The sequence below is a fragment of the Seriola dumerili genome, unplaced genomic scaffold (assembly GCF_002260705.1).
Source record: "Seriola dumerili isolate Sdu_G_001 unplaced genomic scaffold, Sdu_1.0 BDQW01000383.1, whole genome shotgun sequence".
Taxonomy (NCBI): Eukaryota; Metazoa; Chordata; class Actinopteri; order Carangiformes; family Carangidae; genus Seriola; species Seriola dumerili.
The window spans coordinates 573,562-593,802 of NW_019174638.1; the positions used below are offsets into that span (position 1 = coordinate 573,562).

At 39.5% G+C, this 20,241-nt stretch overlaps 4 protein-coding genes across 4 annotated transcripts; all 4 read left to right on the forward strand.

Moving 5' to 3' along the window:
- Positions 1-2,351: 2,351 nt before the first annotated feature.
- On the forward strand, positions 2,352-4,537 carry LOC111233291 (zinc finger protein 239-like). Its single transcript, XM_022761066.1, has 4 exons — positions 2,352-3,328; positions 3,830-3,849; positions 4,195-4,276; positions 4,410-4,537. Exons 1-4 carry the CDS (start codon positions 2,416-2,418, stop codon positions 4,535-4,537), a joined length of 1,143 nt encoding a protein of 380 aa, XP_022616787.1. The 5' UTR covers positions 2,352-2,415.
- A 1,923-nt stretch (positions 4,538-6,460) lies between these two features.
- LOC111233268 (zinc finger protein 180-like) lies at positions 6,461-7,306 on the forward strand (the record flags this gene model as incomplete). Its single annotated transcript, XM_022761045.1, has 1 exon — positions 6,461-7,306. A coding segment is annotated over one exon (765 nt), but the record flags the coding sequence as incomplete, so codon positions are not given.
- Positions 7,307-8,432: 1,126 nt separating this feature from the next.
- Positions 8,433-13,006, forward strand: LOC111233256 (gastrula zinc finger protein XlCGF57.1-like). The gene is made up of 3 exons (XM_022761029.1): positions 8,433-8,671; positions 8,979-9,239; positions 11,289-13,006. The coding sequence occupies exons 1-3, from the start codon at positions 8,629-8,631 to the stop codon at positions 12,662-12,664; spliced, it is 1,680 nt and encodes a 559-aa protein (XP_022616750.1). The 5' UTR covers positions 8,433-8,628; the 3' UTR covers positions 12,665-13,006.
- A 2,665-nt stretch (positions 13,007-15,671) lies between these two features.
- LOC111233292 (zinc finger protein OZF-like) lies at positions 15,672-18,126 on the forward strand. Its single transcript, XM_022761069.1, has 2 exons — positions 15,672-15,744; positions 16,855-18,126. The coding sequence occupies exons 1-2, from the start codon at positions 15,672-15,674 to the stop codon at positions 18,027-18,029; spliced, it is 1,248 nt and encodes a 415-aa protein (XP_022616790.1). The 3' UTR covers positions 18,030-18,126.
- Positions 18,127-20,241: the final 2,115 nt, after the last annotated feature.

Genomic DNA, 20,241 nt, shown 5'->3' on the forward strand with positions numbered 1-20,241 from the left:
AGTCACTAATTCTAACTGTCTCATGCCAGCGGCTCTGACAATGACAGAAGCACGAACCTGGTGACGACGCATGAAAGATCAATTTTACTGGGGAGAAACCATCAAGACGAATCTTATGTGAAGAAGAGTTCACCGACTTAATGAAATGCACTTTGCAATAGATACATCTCTGTAATTTACTATATAACATTTACCAAAGAGAAGAGGTCACAGTATTTTGGACTATTTTAATGTAGTACAGTGTCAACAATGTCCTCAAGTTTTATTTTTTCTTTGTATCACCGTATTACTCATATGTCTGTTTGCAGCTGTATTATTTTGAAGCAAACTGCCAAATCTTGGTAAGATCTGTTTCACAGTGAATGCATAGGTCCTACAAATGTAACTGATTGGCATCTTTAAATTAATATTATTTTTCACTATTTTTATACTCTATAAAAGTTATACAAGTGGACTGTGAACTCTGTGATGTTGAGGCTTAGAAACCTCATCACCCTGCCAACTAGACTCTTCTTTGTCTTCAGCATTTCCTTTAATTTTGTGATTGAATTGACTGATATTTTTTTTTCTTTCCCACTTTATAGATGACACAAAGATAAAATGTAGAAAATAAACTACATGTTTTTGTAAAACATGCTTTATAAATAGACTGACTCTGCTTTTGTCAAAGAATTCTTGATAGAAAAAATTGGTTTCAGTGATGGTTATTCAGAGTGACGCTTCCACATTGATGGATTGATGAAATGCTGTTTTTCCAATCTCATTTATTTAATATAACAATAAAGCTTTGTGAGGTGATGATGTAAGAATACCAGATTCACACTGAGGTCTAAAGTCATGAGGAAGTTGTTCATCAAGGCTGCAGATACATGCGGTTGACATCCAAATTGAGAACCGTCATAGTGAGGACGGTCTTTTCGGAGTTCAATTACAACATACAACAGGTGTTTTAATGTTGTAGCTCACCTGCTGTAAGTTTAATATGACACAGTTTGGTATTTTGATCAAAGGTAAATGTCTCATATCGAACAATCATATTTGCAGAGGTTGAATGTAACTCTTTATTCACTCAAGTACTCTGCATAAGTACAACATATATTGTTCTTAGATGGCCAAGACTGCATCTAAATTACACACAGATATGAAATATTGATCACTTTAATTTCACAAGTCAATTGTTAAGGTGTTTGTACGTTGACTCATTTTGTTAGCTATACTTCAACTTTATGTAGAGCAGCCAAATAATTTTTAGATTGCCTGTTTACTCGTCAGCTGTAGTTACTTTGCTGTTTAAGATGAAAGCTTATAAAGATGTTACAAGATATGATGCCTTTATTAAAAAGTCAAATTATTTCACATTGACCAGCTATTACAAAGATGTGGTTTACACATCATGGCCTCAGTAACACTGACGCACAGGCACACAAGTATTTTCATTTTCATACTTTACATTTTACTGGAAATAATTTCTGAAATTCTTCCACCCCTGCTTATACCTTGAATACAAAATTATTATTCACAAAACAGCTCGAAAAGACATCAGATAAATGTGGTAGTTTAAGAAAATAAGCTAATTTCTCTGTTAATTGAAGCCACCACAGATGTACAGTCATAACTGAAGACGGAAAAAAAAGCTATCCCACGTCACCTGTCGGAACTTCACGATGTGACACCCAGCGGAAGTAAACAGTGCGGTAGAAGTTAGCTGTATGGACGTGTGGAGTTAGCTTGAAGACGACGGTGTAGTCGTATCGCAGATAAATATTTCAGTGGTAACTAAGCAACAATCAATGTCTTCAGTTCAGTATCTGAGAGAGTTTGTCAACGAGCGACTAACTGCTGCTGCTGAAGAAATATTCGGAGTCTTTGAAAAAACTATCGTCGAGTACGAGGAAGAGATCGATCGTCAGCGCAGACTGCTGGATATCGTTTGGAAACCCGAAATAAAGCTACACAGGACAGGTCTGTGAAACCAGAATGGTCTGAATGAAAACTAACACAGGAGTTCATTTACCCAGAGATCCGATTTTGAAACATCATATTATTTACCGACATTAAATGTGTCCGTGTGTCCCTCCTGTTCCACTGTACAACCTCTCATCTACTGATTCTTAATACAGACCGCTGATGATTATGATGTGTTGATAGTGTTCAACATCTCGTCTCATCACTCCCATTTCACTGGTAGAGTGACTGACAATCATTATAATCTCTGTATTGATGCTATTTTAATGTCCCTTTGTCCCTCCAGAGCTCCCACAGCAACATGTCTGTAAGGAGGAGGAGGTTCTCACTGACCAGCAGCTCTGTGACCAGGAGAGGAACTCCAGTCTGGACCAGGAGGACCCAGAGCCTCCACAGATTAAAGAGGAAGAGGAGGAACTCTGCACCAGTCAGGAGGGAGAGCAGCTTGTAATGAAGCAGGAGACTGATACCTTTATGTTGACTCCTACTAATGAGGAAAGTGACCTCCAGCTCCTCTCTCACAACTCTCCTGTAGCTGAGAGCCAAGATCAGGAAGGAAGTAAGCATGTAGACCCAGAATCAACTAGAAATGGAGAGACGCAACCAAAGAAGAGACATCACAAAAACACAAGTCACAGTGACAACATATACAACTCCCCCACAACAAAGAGTCACTGTAACACTCAGACAGGTGAAAAGTCTATAAAATGTGACACTTGTGGAAAGGATTTTAAGTATAAATCCAAATTGAAAATACATCAGAGACGCCACACACGTGAGAGGCCATATTGCTGTAGCACTTGTGGGAAAAAATTCACTCAGACATCATCATTGAAAAATCATTTAAGAATCCACACCGATGAGAAGCCATATTCCTGTAGCACCTGTGGGAAAAAGTTCAGGTGGCCATCAATATTGAAAAATCACTTAAGAATTCACACAGGTGAGAAACCATATTTTTGTGAAACATGTGCGAAACGTTTCACTTTTCGTGCAGACTTGTTGGTCCACATCAGAACCCACACAGGTGAGAAGCCGTACACCTGCAACACCTGTGGGAAAAATTTTCGTCATAGGTCAGTTTTGAGTAAGCATACAAAAACACACACAGGTGAGAAGCCTTATTCTTGTGAAACATGTGGGAAAGATTTCAAAACGTCTTATGAATCCTTCATCCACATGAGAATCCACACAGGTGAGAAGCCGTACACCTGCAACATCTGTGGGAAAAATTTTCGTCATAGGTCAGTTCTGAGTGAGCATACAAAAACACACACAGGTGAGAAGCCTTATTCTTGTGAAACATGTGGGAAAGATTTCAAAACTTCTTATGAATCCTCCATCCACATGAGAACCCACACAGGTGAGAAGCTGTACACCTGCAACACGTGGTAAACACTTTAGTGACCAGTCAGACTTGAGTAAGCATAGAAGAACCCACACAGGTGAGAAGCCGGAACTCTGTCACATCTGTGGGGAAAGATTCAGTCAGAAGACGCACTTGGCAAAACATCTAATGATCCATACAAATATAAACTCATATACTCACTGAAGGTGTGGGAGAGCTTTCCAACTTAGTGGGGAATTGACAGTACACATGAGAACAGCCTTGGAAAAATGATCTTGGAAAAATCTTTGTGTTACAGTGACTGCACAGTGTCTATGAATGTAAATGACTGAACTCTTGAATACTATTAATTTTAATATTTTTATACTCTAACTACTATTGTCACTGTTGTGTCACTTATGTGGTCATCTTACCTACTAGTTCTTTTTGTCTAGTGGATGTGCCTTCATTTTATGTTTTTAATAATTTTGTGATTGAATCAGTTGGATGTAATTTGTATTTTCTCATCTTTTATAGGTGACATACAAACACAAGTTGTAGAAGATGAACTACATTGTTTTGTAAAACGTGCTATACAAATAAACTAACTTTTGTCAAATATTTCTGATAATGAAAATATTTCCTTCAATGCTGGTCATTCAGACTGATCTCACTTTGATGGATTGGATTCAATGATTAAGTGTCATCAGCCTAAGTGTTAGTACTGTATACATGCATCGATACTGAAAGGAACGTGGGAAACAAATGCTTCTTCACTGATCACATGTATTTATTCAAACAGCAAAGCTTTGCAGTGTGATAATGTAAGAATACCAGATTCAAGGACACTGTTCATCAAAGCTGCAGGTAGATGTGATGCAGCTGCACTGTCTCCCCTTCAGATGTCTGTCTTGAAGATCCTGCCTTATTTAGATGACCGGCTGATCTGTGCCCAAGTCGCGGTCAGGTTGTCCAAGACACAAGGTAGGTCATCAATCACATACAAGCCTCAGTGTTTAAGGTGAATATGAAGAAGAGCCATCTTTAACCCACACGGCACACTTTTCTCATTCTATGCTTGAATCCCTTCAGAATTTCAGCTTTCCTTACCCCTCAGAGGGTTATGGAAATTTAGACTTTGTTGGATCAGTTTTGTCTGGAGGGGTTTCTGGCAAGAGCCATGGGCAAGCTCACCTGGATACTCTTATAGACGGCAAGCCAAGCGTCTTGAAGTTAGTCACATGACTTTGTTGACAATAAGCCTCAAGAATATGTGTAAGGATGGCATCCTTCAAGGAGAAGATCATTGTGACAGTCATCATTTAGTGTCATTGATCAGTAGCTATAGCCATAATTTAATTTATTTTCAGAGTTCAATTAAAATATGCATCAGGTATTTTTATGTTGCATCTCATCAGCTGGGAGTGAAATTAAAGTATGTTATAACATTGTTTGCTAGTATGAACAAGTCCCACATTGAACATGCATATTTACAGAAGTGAAATGTAACTAAGTATATTTATTCAAGTATCCTACCTGAGTACAACATTGATTGTCCTTGGATGGCCAGACCTAATATAAATTATAGACATGAAATATTGAACACCTGAATTAAACAAATAAATTTTGAGGTTTTTGTACCTTGTTCACTTTATATTGTAATATATATACTTCTACATCTGTACATTTAACAGCCAAACATTATCCCTTTAGTCCACTACATTTACTGATTTACACTTTTACACACACAAGTTACAACTAACTTAAAAAAAAAATTATGCTTCTTTAAAAAATAACATGATTCCATCTCGATCATCATGGCCCCGTCAACACAGAGATATTGTACATGTACCTTTCATACGTTAAATTACATTGTACAGAAAGTAATTTCCTAACTTTTTCCAGCCCTGCTGATATGTTAGATACAAAATTAGTCTTTATCAAATTGCTTGAAAGGCCATCAGTTAGATGTGGTAGTACAGAGAAAATTTCCCTCTAAAATAGAGCGACACAGATGTACAATAACAACTGAAGGCAGAAATAAATCTAACTCACGTCCACTGCCGGAACTTAACAGTGTGACACCCAGCGGAAGTAAACAATGAAAGCGCGCAAGTAGCGTTGGCTCTAAGGATGTGTGGACTCAGCCCGAAGACAGTGGTGTAGTCGTATTACAGAATACTAACATCGAAAAACTATCGTCGAGTACGAGGAAGAGATCGATCGTCAGCGCAGACTGCTGGATATCGTTTGGAAACCCGAAATAAAGCTACACAGGACAGGTCTGTGAAACCAGAATGGTCTGAATGAAAACTAACACAGGGACGTGACTCATACTGGATCCTGATCAGAGCTCTACTCTTACATTTAGTTTTAGGGTCACATGAAAAAAAAACATTGAAAGATGAGATTTTTGGGCAGTAGTGCAGCAGAGACGCAGCAGTCTTTGTTGTTGTCGTGATTGGGAGCTGGTCAGGACCACTGTGAAATAACTTCCTTTAACTTGTAGTGTTTTTATCCTGTTTCCTGCTTCAGTTTTACACACAGCATTTTGTTTGCTTTGTGTGCTGCTTGTTGTTTTTTTTTCACTGCTTCTATTGTACTTGTGTATTTTCTTTTATTGAATATTTGTACACGGTTGGTATGTGTGAGTTGTCCTAGGATAAAATAAGACCAAAGTAAGATCTGACTTTTTCCATCATCACATTAGTAACCTATGTCTTGTGTCCTTTGTCCCTCCAGAGCTCCCACAGCAACATGTCTGTAAGGAGGAGGAGGTTCTCACTGACCAGTAGCTCTGTGACCAGGAGAGGAACTCCAGTGTTGGATATCATTTGGAAACCTGAAATAAAGCTACACAGGATAGGTCTGTAAAGCCAGAATGGTCTGAATGAAAACTAACACAGGAGCTTAGTTACTCAGAGATCTGGTTCTGTAAAATCACATTATCTACTGAGATTAAAGTATGTCAGAAAGTGTCATCCTGATCCTGTTATATACCACCGAGTCTTATCACTCCCATTTCCCTGGCAGTGACATGCATGATCAGAGAGTTTCTATTCTCTATACTGCTGCTATTTCTCACATCCCTTTTTCCCTCCAGAGCTCCCACAGCAACAGGTCTGTAAGGAGGAGGAGGTTCTCACTGACCAGCAGCTCTGTGAAAAGCCATATATTTGTGAAACATGTGGGAAAGGTTTCAGAACTTCTTATGAATCCTTGGTCCATATGAGAACCCATACAAGTGAGAAGCTGTATACCTGCAACACTTGTGGGAAGACATTTAGTAACAACTATGACTTGACAAAGCATACAAGAATCCACACAGGTGAAAAGCCATATTTTTGTGAAGCATGTGGGAAAAGTTTCCGGACTTCTTACGAATCCTTGGTCCATATGACAACCCACACAGGTGAGAAGCCGTACACCTGCCACACCTGTGGGAAAAAATATTATTACCAGTCAGCCTTGAGTAAGCATACAAGAACCCACACAGGTGAAAAGCCTTACACCTGCAACACCTGTGGGAAAAAATTTAGTAACAAGTCAGACTTGATTAAGCATACAAGAACCCACACAGGCGAGAAGCCACATTCTTGTGAAACATGTAGGAAAAGATTTGCCACTCGAAAAAACTTGTTGGTCCACATGAGAATCCACACAGGTGAAAAGCCGTATTCTTGTAAAATTTGTGGGAAAAATTTCAGAACTTCTTATGAATCCTTGGTCCATATGAGAACCCACACAGGTGAGAAACCGTACACCTGCAACACATCAGGCTTGAGTGTGCATACAAAAACCCACACAGATGAAATGCAGAACACTTGCAACACCTGTGGGAAAAAATGTAGCGACCAGTCAGCCTTGCGTAAACATAGAAGAACCCACACAGGTGAGAAGCCATACACCTGCAATACATGGGAAAAAATTTAGTTACAAGTCAGACTTGAGTAAGCATAGAAGAACCCGCAAAGGTGAGAAGCTGTACCTCTGTCACATCTGTGGGGAAAGATTCAGTCAGAAGACGCACTTGGCAAAACATCTAATGATCCATACAAATAAAAGATCATATACTTACTGAAGGTGTGGGAGAGCTTTCAGACTTAGTGGGGAATTGACAGTACACATGAGAGGAACCTTGGAAAAATCTTTGTGTTACAGTGACGACACAGTGTCTAAGAATGTAAATGACTGAACTCTTGAATACTATTAATTTTGATATTTTCATATTCTACCACAGTTATATGAGTGGATCTTAAGTGTGTAATGTCAAAGGTGAGAAACCTTCAAAGGCTGTCGTGTCACTTATGTGGTCATCTTACCTACTAGTTCTTTTTGTCTAGTGGATGTGCCTTCATTTTATAGTTTTAATAATTACATGATTGAATCAGTTGGATGTAATTTGTATTTTTCTCATGTTCTAGAGGTGATGCACAAACAAGTTGTAGAAGATGAACTGCATTGTTTTCTGAAGGGTGTTATATAAATAAACTGACTTGTCAAAGAATTTCAATAATGAAAATTATTAACACTGATCTCACATTGATTGATTGGATTAAATGACTGCAAGTGTCGTCAGCCTAAATGGTAATACTGCATACATAGATCAATGCTAAAAGGAACATGGGCAACAAATGCTTTGTCGCTGATCTTGTGTATTTATTCTAACAGTAAAGCTTTTTTAGGGTGATAATGTTATCATAAATACAATAATGTCACAATATACAATGTTATAAAAATAATACAAAATCATAAAATATGATTCCGTATTAAAAAATGTTATGATTCCACCTTGATCATCATGGCCCCAGCAACACAGATTGGGGTCATTTTAAATGAGTACTTTCACCTTTCATACCTTAAATTCATTTTATGGAAAGTAATTTCATAATTTCTTCCAGCCCTGCTGATATGTTAAATACTAAGTTAATGTTTTCTAAATGGCTTAAGAAGACATCAGTTAAATGTGGTAGTACAGAGAAAATAAAACTAATATCACTATCTTATGAAGCGACACAGATGTACAATCGTAACTGAAGACAGAAATAAAAGCTAGCTCACGTCCCCTGCCGGAACTTCACAGTGTGACACCCAGCGGAAGTAAACAATGAAAGTACGCTCGTAGCGTTAGCTCTATAGATGTGTGTAGTTAGCTTGAAGGCGACGGTGTAGTCGTATCGCAGATAAATATTTCAGTGGTAACTAAGCAACAATGTCTTCAGTTCAGTATCTGAGAGAGTTTGTCAACGAGCGACTAACTGCTGCTGCTGAAGAAATATTCGGAGTCTTTGAACAAACTATCGTCGAGTACGAGGAAGAGATCGAAGCGTAGACAGATGGATATCGTTTGGAAACCCGTTATAAAGCTACACAGGACAGGTCTGTGAAACCAGAATGGTCTGAATGAAAACTAACACAGGAGTTTATTTACTCAGAGATCTGGTTTTGTAACATCACGTTATTTACCGAGATTAAATGTGTCTGATCGTGTGTTCCCCTCTCATGTACCACTTCTCATCTGCACATAATCATTCTTATTAATTCAGGCCACTGCTGCTTATGATGTGTTGATAGTGGTCAACTAAACATCTTATCACCCCCATTTCACTGGTAGAGTGACTCACACAATCAGACACTTTTTAATTTCTATGTTGCTGCTATTTCTCATGTCCATTTGTCCCTCCAGAGCTCCCACAGCAACATGTCTGTAAGGAGGAGGAGGTTCTCACTGACCAGCACCTCTGTGACCAGGAGAGGAACTCCAGTCTGGACCAGGAGGACCCAGAGCCTCCACAGATTAAAGAGGAAGAGGAGGAACTCTGCACCAGTCAGGAGGGAGAGCAGCTTGTACTGAAGCAGGAGACTGATACCTTTATGTTGACTCCTACTAATGAGGAAAGTGACCACCAGCTCCTCTCTCACAACTCTAACTGTAACACCCAGACAGGTAAAAAGTCTGTAAAATGTCACACTTGTGGATCATATTTTAAGTATAAGTGCTACTAACCTTTTTCCAACAGCATCTTCACTTTCTCATCACTGTTCACAGACACACAGGTAGATAGATATCAGTGAAAATGGTGAATCTGCGAACAGCAACATCTGGAGCACAGGAAGTGGCATATGTAAACAAAGATCACTAGTTCATGTTATAAGAAAAACATGTATGGATAAACACAGCTCACTGGTGAGTCGTAGCCAGAACTGTGTGTAGTTATAAACAGGGAAAGAAGGGAGGGAATAAAAAATGTAAAATCAAAAGTCCCAAACCCATAATTGTTTGAAATGTGTTTTGGCATTGGCAAGGTAACATGATATGTCACAAAGTGTCATCCCATTCATATTTGTACTATTTGGGATTTATACATTGTTATCAGGTCTTGGACGACCGACTTTTGTTTGGTTGGTTTGTTACAAGAGAAAAACAATCAATCAACCTCCACAGGAAGTGGTGACGGTGAGTCATGGAGAGACATTGATCACACACCTGATTCCTGTGGTTATTAGCTTCTTTGGTTCAGTTAACTGGTCATATTTTCTAATAAAATAATAAACAGGACACGGAGAGAAAGTGTAGTAAACAGCAGCAACTACTTGTTTATTTTTTCTAAAACACGTGTGACTTGGGGTGTTGAGTGGCGCAGTTGGTTGAACAGGCGCCCCCTATGCAGAGGCTAAGGTCCTCGCTGCAGTCGGCCCCGGTTTGAATCCTGCATCGGACAGCCCTTTACTGCATGTCATTCCCCTCTCTCTGCCTCCCCATTTCCTGTCTCTCTCTACTGTACCATCAATAAAGGCATAAAAAGCCCAAAAAAAAAAAACACGTGTGACTTGACACACACCATCTGTGCAATATATCTCTTCTTTGCTGCTATTCAGCCATTTTTTTCTAAATATCTAATTGTACATATTATTTTATTGTCTGTTATTTATATTTTACATATTTGTTACTGACATATTGCAGTTTTTCTTTCTTGTCCTGTCCACTTTGCTGCTGTAATACTGCAAATTTCGCCACTGTAAATGAAACGTGATATTGATTGTATGGTGGTATGCTGGTTTCCACATAATGTAAACACTGTGGGTGTGTGGTCAGGCACAATTATACACCAGGAGAAGTAGAAGTCGAATCTATCCAATTCTGATTTATTGTAGTCTTTCAGGATTAAATGTGCAGGTAGATGGATGACAATTGATGTTGGTTTTACATATTGCACTCAAACAATCAACTGTAGCTTAGGGGACATTCTACCTCCAATCCCAAACCAAAAGTAAACACAGGACCATCTATGAGAATAAATACATACCGATATGTCAGGCATAAAATCCACAGTGTGGGATCATTTCAGAAAGGTAAATGTTGATCCCAAGAAGGTGACAAGCAAATATTCACATGTTGACCACAAACACATTGAAGTAGCCTAACGTTAGTTACTTATCATGGCCGCTCACTCTAACACCTTTCTGGGTTTTCCAACAGATTTAAAACCATTACCGCTTTTGCCTGTATCGTTAACATAGATTTCAAACTAATTGATGGTATCTATAGATTTCAGAGGAGAATTCGAAACATATGATGATTTTTTTGTAAATTGTGTATTTTCGTAAGTCTGCTGAAATCAAATCTCTCTCAGCTCTTCAAGACTGATAACAGAACATATTTATGTATAGGGCATTTTTACTTGTGTATACATGTGGAAATGGGCAGTAGTGTAACATAGGCACAGGAGTCTTCGTTGTTATGATTCAGAGAAGGCCACTGCAGGAATAATATTTATCTTTTAGTGTTTTTATCTTGTTTCCTGCTTCAGTTTTAAACACATCCCTTTGTTTGCTTTGTGTGCTGCTTGTTTCTTGTTTTTTCTATTGTACGTTTAGTGCATTGTTTTGTTTTGTTTTTTTCCATTTTTGAAGTGTGTTCTGTGTGAGTTGTCTTATGACCAAACCAAGATCTGTAGATTAGTAACCTATTTCTCATGTCGCTTTGTCCCTCCAGAGCTCCCACAGCAACATGTCTGTAAGGAGGAGGAGGTTCTCACTGACCAGCAGCTCTGTAAACAGGAGGGAAACTCCAGTTTGGACCAGGAGGACCCAGAGCCTCCACAGATTAAAGAGGAAGAGGAGGAACTCTGCACCAGTCAGGAGGGAGAGCAGCTTGTACTGAAGCAGGAGACTGATACCTTTATGTTGACTCCTACTAATGAGGAACGTTACGGAAGTGAACCAGAACAAAACAGTGACCACCAGCTCCTCTCCCACAACTTTCCTGTGGCTGACAGTCAAGATCAGAAAGAAAGCAAGGATGTAGACCCAGGATCAAAGACCCACTGTAACACTCAGACAGGAAAAAAGTCTTTAACATGTGACACTTGTGAAAAGGTTTTTAAGAATAAGTCCAAATTGAAAATACATCGGAGACACCACACGGGTGAGAAGCCATATTCATGTAAAATATGTGGGAAAGCTTTCAGATATAACAGTATGAAACTCCACATGAGGACTCACACAGGCGAGAAGCCGTATTCTTGTAACACCTGTGGGGAAAAATTCAGTCGTGCATCAACATTGAAAAATCATTTAAGAATTCACACAGGTGAGAAGCCATATTTTTGTGAAACATGTGGGAAACGTTTCAGAACAAGTACAGGCCTTTTGATCCACATGAGAACCCACACAGGGGAGAAGCCGTACACCTGCAACATCTGTGGGAAAAAATTTAGTGACAACTCAGCCTTCAGTAAGCATACAAGAACCCACACAGGTGAGAAGCCATATTCGTGTAGCACCTGTGGAGAAAAATTCAGTAATAGACCAATATTGAAAAGTCATTTAAGAACTCACACAGATGAGAAGCCATATTTTTGCGAAACATGTGGGAAATGTCTCAGATCAAGTAAAGGCCTGTTGATTCACATGAGAACCCACACCGGTGAGAAGCCATACACCTGCAACACCTGTGGGAAAAAATTTAATAACCAGTCAGCCTTGACTAAACATACAAGAACCCACATAGATCAGAAGCCGTATTTTTGCGAAACGTGTGGCAAAGGTTTCAGTACTAGTTCCATCCTGTTGGTTCACATGAGAATCCACACAGGTGAGAAGCCGTATTCTTGTGAAACATGTGGGAAAGGTTTCACTACTCGTACACGCTTATTGGTCCATATGAGAATTCACACAGGTGAGAAGCCTTATTCTTGTGAAACATGTGGGAAAGGTTTCAGTACTAGCACTCGCTTGTTGGTCCACATGAGAACCCACACAGGTGAGAAGCCATACCCCTGTCACATCTGTGGGAAAAGGTTCAGTCAGAAGACAAACTTGGCAAGACATGTAATAATCCATACAAACACAAAGTCATATAATTCCTGAACATGTGAGAGAACTTTCAGACTTAATGGGGAATTGACGGTCCACATGAGAAGAGTCTTGAAAAATGATCTTTGAAAAATCTTTGTATTAAAGTGAGTGCATAGTTTTTAACATGTAAGCATGTAAAAGACTGAAATTCTTGATTAATGATTTTAGTATTTTTATGCTCTATCACAGTTATATATATGGATCTTAAGTCTGTAATGTTGAAGGTGAGAACCCTTCAAATGCTGTTGTGTCACTCATGTGGTCATCTTACCATAAAGAGTCTTTGTCCAGAACATGTCCTTTCATTTTATAGTTTTGATAATTTTGTGGTGATGCACAAACACAAGTTGTAGAAGATGAACTACATTGTTTTGTAAAAGGTGCTATACAAATAAACTGACTTTTGTCAAAGAATTTCAACTATGAAAATGTTCCAGGCAAGAACTAGAGGCAAGTTCACCTGGATGCTCTTAGATGGCAAGCCAAGTCTCTTGAGGTTAGTCACAGGAGTTTGTTGCCATAATTTCTCAAGGATACGTGTAAGGATGGCATCCTTCAGGGTGAAGATCACTGTGACAGTCATCATTTGGTCTCATAGAGCCGTACCTTAAGCTTTTTCTTCAGAATTCATTACAATATGCAACAGCTGTTTTAATATTGCAGGTCACCAGCTGGGGGTGAAGTTAAAATATGTTATAATATGATTTGGTAGTTTTATCAATGAACATGTCTCATATTGAACATGCATTTTTACACAGGCATCATGTATCTTACCTGAGTACGACATTGACTTTCCTCAGATTGCCATGACTGCATATAAATGATACACATGAAGTAATGAACACCTAAAGTCAAGGTTCTGTAAACGGTCGTCACTGCCACTAGATGTCGCACTAGACTACTAGCATCTCAGACCAGAACAAATGCTTCTTCAGACACGCCCTTGGCCTCCGTTTAGCCCCTTAAACCCTCGCCGTCACGTTGTATACTACACATTCTACTAGAAGATATTTCACTGTGCCGTTTCACCTGTGGGTAGTGCCTATATGTTTATAAACGTTGAGAGGACCAACAGTTTAACAGGAGAGACTCCAGTGCCAGACCCTAACACCTAAGTTCACTAATATGTATGTGCTCTGAGACCGGAAACCAAGACATGGAGCAAAGAAACTCCGATTACTACACACAGAGAGGGGATGCGGCTTCTTTCTCTAGTCAGGACGCCGTTACTCCACTACATCTTTACATAGAAAGTTGTTGTTTACTGCTGTATTATTCTTTGAAATCTAATTTACAAAACATTTCAACAAGTAAGTTCTGAGGTTTTTGTATTTTGAGTCACTTTATTTTCTTATTATTTCCACTTTCCTACATTTTACCACCAAATGTTTTATCTTTAGACCACTACATTTACTATACTGGAAAACTGCAGTTACTTTGGTGAATATATTTTCACACATAACAACTTAGAATGAATGTGGAAGTACAGAGAAAATGACATAATTTCCCTCTGAAATGAAGCAGCGCAGATGTACAATAATAACTGAAGGCGAAAATAAATCGAACTCACGTCCACTGCCGGAACTTAACAGTGTGACACCCAGCGGAAGTAAACAATGAAAGCGCGCGAGTGGTGTTAGCTCTAAGGATGTGTGGACTCAGCCTGAAGACAGTGGTGTAGTCGTATTACAGAATACTAACATCGAAAAACTATCGTCGAGTACGAGGAAGAGATCGATCATCAGCGCAGACTGCTGGATATCGTTTGGAAACCGGAAATAAAGCTACACAGGACAGGTCTGTGAAACCAGAATGGTCTGAATGAAAACTAACACGGATCAGAGCTCTACGCTTACTTTTACTTTTAGGGTCATTGCTGCCACGAAGAAACAACGTTGGGGCAGTTTATTATCTTATTTTTAATGAGTAAACATTCAACATCAAACGTACAGGTTGTATAAGACACAGGGGAAACTGACTGAACTAAAAGATTATAGAAGAATTGTGAAACAAAGACCAAACAAACGAAATGAATGCATCGTGCTTTGATGCGTCTCTTTTCAAACAGCCTTCAGTCAATGGCTGCCCGGTAATAATCCACCAAACCCTATTCGATGACATAGATATGTGATTTTGGGCAGTAGTGCAGCAGAGACGCAGCAGTCTTTGTTGTTGTCGTGATTGGGAGCTGGTCAGGACCACTGTGAAATAACTTCCTTTAACTTGTAGTGTTTTTATCCTGTTTCCTGCTTCAGTTTTACACACAGCACTTTGTTTGCTTTGTGTGCTGCTTGTGGTTTGTTTTGCACTGCCTCTTCTACTTTTTGTGTATTTTATACACCCTTTACTTGTTCTTTAATTCAATATTTGGAAAAGTGTGTTGTGTGTGTCATGTCTTAGGATAAAATAAGACCAAACCTAGATCTGAGTTTTTAAGTCATCACATTAGTCTTGTGTCCTTTGTCCCTCCAGAGCTCCAACAGCAACATGTCTGTAAGGAGGAGGAGGTTCTCACTGACCAGCAGCTCTGTGACCCGGAGAGGAACTCCAGTGTTGGTCATCTTTCTGAAACCCGAAATAAAGCTACACAGGATAGGTCTGTAAAACCAGACTGGTCTTAATTAAAACTAACACAGGAGCTTAGTTACTCGGAGATCTGGTTCTGTAAAATCACATTATCTACTGAGATTAAAGTATGTCAGAAAGTGTCATCCTGATCCTGTTATATACCACCGAGTCTTATCACTCCCATTTCCCTGGCAGTGACATGCATGATCAGAGTTTCTAATCTCTATACTGCTGCTATTTGTCATGTCCCTTTGTCCCTCCAGAGCTCCCACAGCAACATGTCTGTAAGGAGGAGGAGGTTCTCACTGACCAGCAGCTCTGTGACCAGGAGAGGAACTCCAGTCTGGACCAGGAGGACCCAGAGCCTCCACAGATTAAAGAGGAAGAGAAGAAACTCTGCACCAGTCAGGAGGGAGAGCAGCTTGTACTGAAGCAGGAGACTGATACCTTGATGTTGACTCCTACTAATGAGGAAAGTGACCACCAGGTCCTCTCTCACAACTCTAACTGTAAAACTGAGACAGGTAAAAAGTCTTTAAAATGTCACATTTGTGGACAAGATTTCAAGTATAAGTGCTACTGACCTTTTTCCAACAGCATCTTCACTATCTCCTCACTTTTCACAGACACACTGGTAAGTATCAGTGAAAATGGCGAATCTGTGAACAACAACATCTGGAGCACAGGAAGTGGAATATGTAAACAAAGATCACTGGTTCACGTTATAAGAAAAACATGTATGGATAAACACAGCTCACTGGTGATTTGCAGTCAGAACTGTTTGCAGTTTTTTTTTTGCCAACAGGGAACGAAGTGTTGTCTTCTTCATATTTATACTATATTTGAGCCTTTTCAGCCTTTTCCACTCAGTCACTTACCAGAACATGTCAGTTAAGTCTGAGGGTTCAGAGCTCAGGCCTTAGGGGGGACTTTGGTAACGGACAGACAGACATCAATTACATGGCTGTTCCTGTAGTTATTAGCTTGTTGGGTTCAACTAACTGGGCATATTTAGTAATAAAATAATAAACAGGACAAGTGACAGGGATATGCGTTTTGACATAGTAAGAGGAGATTTTGCAGCAGTAGTGTAGCAGAGACGCAGCAGTCTTTGTTGTTGTCATGACTGGGAGCAGGTCAGGACCACTGTGTGTATAACTTCTTTTAACGTTTAGTGTTGTTATCCTGTTTCCTGATTCCGTCTTACACAAAGCACTTTGTTTGCTTTGTGTGCTGCTTGTCTTTTCTTTTCCACTGTCTCTATTGTATTTTTTATGGATTTTATACTTTATTTATTCAGTCTTTTATTGAATATTTGGACATTTGTTATGTGTGAGTCGTTTAAGGACAAAATAAGACCAAACCAAGATCTGAGTTTTTCCATCATCACATTAGTTACCTATTTCTCTTTTTTTCATTTTTTAAAATATTTTTGCCTTTATTTTCATAGTAGAGTGAAAGATAGACAGGAAAGTCAGGGAGAGAGAGGTGGGATGACATGCAGCAAAGGCCCAGGGTCAGACTCCAATCCATGGCCACTGCAGTAAGGACTAAGCCTATGTGGTACGCGCTCTACCAGATGAGCCACCGAGATGCCCCAGTAACCGATTTCTCATGTCCCTTCGTCCCTCCAGAGCTCCGACAGCAACATGTCTGTAAGGAGGAAGAGATTCTCACAGACCAGCAGCTATGTAAACAGGAGGATCCAGAGCCTCCACAGATTAAAGAGGAAAAGGAGGAACTCTGTACCAGTCAGGAGGAAGAGCAGCTTGTACTGAAGAAAGGGAATGATACCTTTATATTGACTCCTACTAATGAGGAAAATGACCGAAGTGAACCAGAAGCAAACAGTGACCAACAGCTCCTCTCTCACAACACTCCTGTAGCTAAGAAACAAGATCAGAAAAGAAGGAAGCATGTAGACCCAGGATCAAAGAGTCGTAAAACTCGGAAAGGTAAAAACTCTTTCAAATGTCACACTTGTGGAGCAGTTTTTAAAAATAACTACAATTTGAAAGTACATCAAAGATGCCACACAGGTGAGAAGCCATATTCTTGTAGCACCTGTGGGAAAAAATTCACTCGGACATCAACATTGAAAGATCATTTAAAAACTCACACAGGTGAGAAGCCATATTCTTGTGACACCTGTGGGAGAAAATTTAGTCGGACATCAAGATTGAAAGATCATTTAAGAAGTCACACAGGTGAGAATTTATATTTTTGTAAAACATGTGGAAAATGTCTAAGATCAAGCTCAGGCCTGGTGGTCCACATGAGAACCCACACAGGGGAGAAGCCGTACACCTGCAACACCTGTGGGAAAAAATTTAGTATCAAGGCTGACTTGACTAAACATACAAGAACCCACACAGATGAGAAGCCATATTCTTGTGAAGAATGTGGGAAAGGTTTCACTACTCGTTCAATCTTGTTGGTTCACATGAGAATCCACACAGGTGAGAAACCTTATTTTTGTGCAACATGTGGGAAAGGTTTCAGAACTTGTTCTGCATCATTGGTCCACATGAGAAACCACACAAGTGAAAGCCCGTACACCTGTAACACCTGTGGAAAAAAATTCAGTAACAAGTCTGACTTCAGTAGGCATACAAGAATCCACACAGGTGAGAGGCCATATTCTTGTAGCACCTGTGGGAAAAAATTCACTCGGACATCAACATTGAATGATCATTTAAAAAATCACACAGGTGAGAAGCCATATTCTTGTGGCACCTGTGGGAAAAAATTTAATCGGCCATCGAAATTGAAAGATCATTTAAGGAGTCACACAGTTGAGAATTCGTGATTTTGTGAAACGTGGAAAAAGTCTCAGATCAAGCTCAGGACTGTTAATTCACACGAGAACCCACACAGGTGAGAAGCCGTACCCCTGTCACATCTGTGGGAAAAGGTTCATTCAGAACTCAAACTTGGCAAGACATGTAAGAATCCATACAAACACAGTCATAATTCATGAACATGTGGGGGAATTATCAGACTTAATGGGGAATTGACGGTCCACATGAGAAGAGCCTTGAAAAATGATCTTTGAAAAAACTTTGTTTTATAGTGAGTGCATAGTTTCTAAGATGTAAGCATGTAAACGACTGAAATTCTTGATTATTAATTTTTTTTTCAATGCTCTACCACAGTCGTGTGGATCTCTGTAAGTCTGTAACGTCAAAGGTGAGAACCCCTCAAATGCTGTTGTCGTTTATGTGGTCATCTTACCATCAAGTCTCTGTCTAGAGCATGTCCTTTCTTTTTGTAATTTTGATAATTTTGTGATTTAATCAGTTTGATGTAATTTGTGTTTAAGAGGTGATGCATAAACACAAGTTGTAGAAGATGAACTACATTGGAAGAGAGAGATCTCCAATCCATGGCCATGCAGTAAGGACTAAGCCTATGTGGTACGCGCTCTACAGATGAGCCACCGAGATGCCCGTACAACGATTTCTCATGTCCCTTCGTCCCTCCAGAGCTCCGACAGCAACATGTCTGTAAGGAGGAAAGAGATTCTCACAGACCAGCAGCTATGTAAACAGGAGGATCCAGAGCCTCCACAGCATTAAAGAGGAAAAGGAGGAACTCTTGTACCAGTCAGGAGGAAGAGCAGCTTGTACTGAAGAAAGGGAATGATACCTTTATATTGACTCCACTAATGAGGAAATGACCGAAGTGAACCAGAAGCAAACAGTGACCAACAGCTCCTCTCTCACAACACTCCTGTAGCTAAGAACAAGATCAGAAAAGAAGGAAGCATGTAGACCCAGGATCAAAGAGTCGTAAAAACTCGGAAAGGTAAAAACTCTTTCAATTGTCACACTTGTGGAGCAGTTTTTAAAAATAATACATTTGAAAGTACATCAAAGATGCCACACAGGTGAGAAGCCATATTCTTGTAGCACCTGTGGGAAAAAATTCACTCGGACATCAACATTGAAAGATCATTTAAAAACTCACACAGGTGAGAAGCCATATTCTTGTGACACCTGTGGGAGAAAATTTAGTCGGATCATCACAGATTGAAAGATCATTTAAGAAGTCACACAGTGAGAATTTAATTTTTGTAAAACATGTGGAAAAGTTATCTAAGATCAAGCTCAGCCTGGTGGTCCACATGAGAATCACACAGGGAGGAAGCCGTACACCTGCAACACCTGTGGGAAAAAATTTAGTATCAAGGCTGACTTGACAAAAATACAAGAAACCCACAAGATGAGAAGCCATATTCTTGTGAAGATGTGGGAAAGGTTTCACTATCTGTTCCAAGCTTGTTGGTTCAATGAGAATCCACACAGGTGAGAAACCATTTTTTTGTGCAACATGTGGGAAAGGTTTCAGAACTTTTCTGCTCATTGGTCCACATGAGAAACCACACAAGTGAAAGCCCGTACACCTGTAACACCTGTGGAAAAAAATTCATAACAAGTTCTGATTCAGTAGGCATAAAAGAATCCACACAGTGAGAGGCCATATTCTTTGTAGCACCTGTGGGAAAAAATTCACTCGGACATCAACATTGAATGACATTTAAAAAATCACACAGGTGAGAAGCCATATTCTTGTGGCACCTGTGGGAAAAATTTAATCGGCCATCGAAATTGAAAGATCATTTAAGGAGTCACACAGTTGAGAATTCGTGATTTTGTGAAACGTGGAAAAAGTCTCAGATCAAGCTCAGGACTGTTAATTCACAGAGAACCCACACAGGTGAGAAGCCGTACCCCTGTCACATCTGTGGGAAAAGGTTCATTCAGAACTCAAACTTGGCAAGACATGTAAGAATCCATACAAACACAGTCATAATTCATAACATGTGGGGGAATTATCAGACTTAATGGGGATTGACGTCGCCACATGAAGAAGAGCCTTGAAAAATGATCTTTGAAAAAACTTTGTTTTATAGTGACGTGCATAGTTTCTAAGATGTAAGCATGTAAACGACTGAAATTCTTGATTATTAATTTTTTTTTCAATGCTTCTACCACAGTCGTGTGGATGCTGCGTGTTTT

What these genes read in the sequence shown, in the direction of transcription:
- LOC111233291 (XM_022761066.1), top strand. Translation starts at nt 2,416, where the DNA reads ATGAAGCAGGAGACTGATACCTTTATGTTGACTCCTACTAATGAGGAA. An exon ending in GTGACATACAAACACAAGTT is followed by an intron (nt 3,850 to 4,194) that starts GTAGAAGATGAA and finishes TCTCCCCTTCAG; the next exon opens with ATGTCTGTCTTGAAGATCCT. An exon ending in CAGGTTGTCCAAGACACAAG is followed by an intron (nt 4,277 to 4,409) that starts GTAGGTCATCAA and finishes CTTACCCCTCAG; the next exon opens with AGGGTTATGGAAATTTAGAC.
- LOC111233292 (XM_022761069.1), top strand. Translation starts at nt 15,672, where the DNA reads ATGTTGACTCCTACTAATGAGGAAAGTGACCACCAGGTCCTCTCTCAC. An exon ending in TAACTGTAAAACTGAGACAG is followed by an intron (nt 15,745 to 16,854) that starts GTAAAAAGTCTT and finishes TCGTCCCTCCAG; the next exon opens with AGCTCCGACAGCAACATGTC.
- LOC111233256 (XM_022761029.1), top strand. Translation starts at nt 8,629, where the DNA reads ATGGATATCGTTTGGAAACCCGTTATAAAGCTACACAGGACAG. An exon ending in TATAAAGCTACACAGGACAG is followed by an intron (nt 8,672 to 8,978) that starts GTCTGTGAAACC and finishes TTGTCCCTCCAG; the next exon opens with AGCTCCCACAGCAACATGTC. An exon ending in TAACTGTAACACCCAGACAG is followed by an intron (nt 9,240 to 11,288) that starts GTAAAAAGTCTG and finishes TTGTCCCTCCAG; the next exon opens with AGCTCCCACAGCAACATGTC.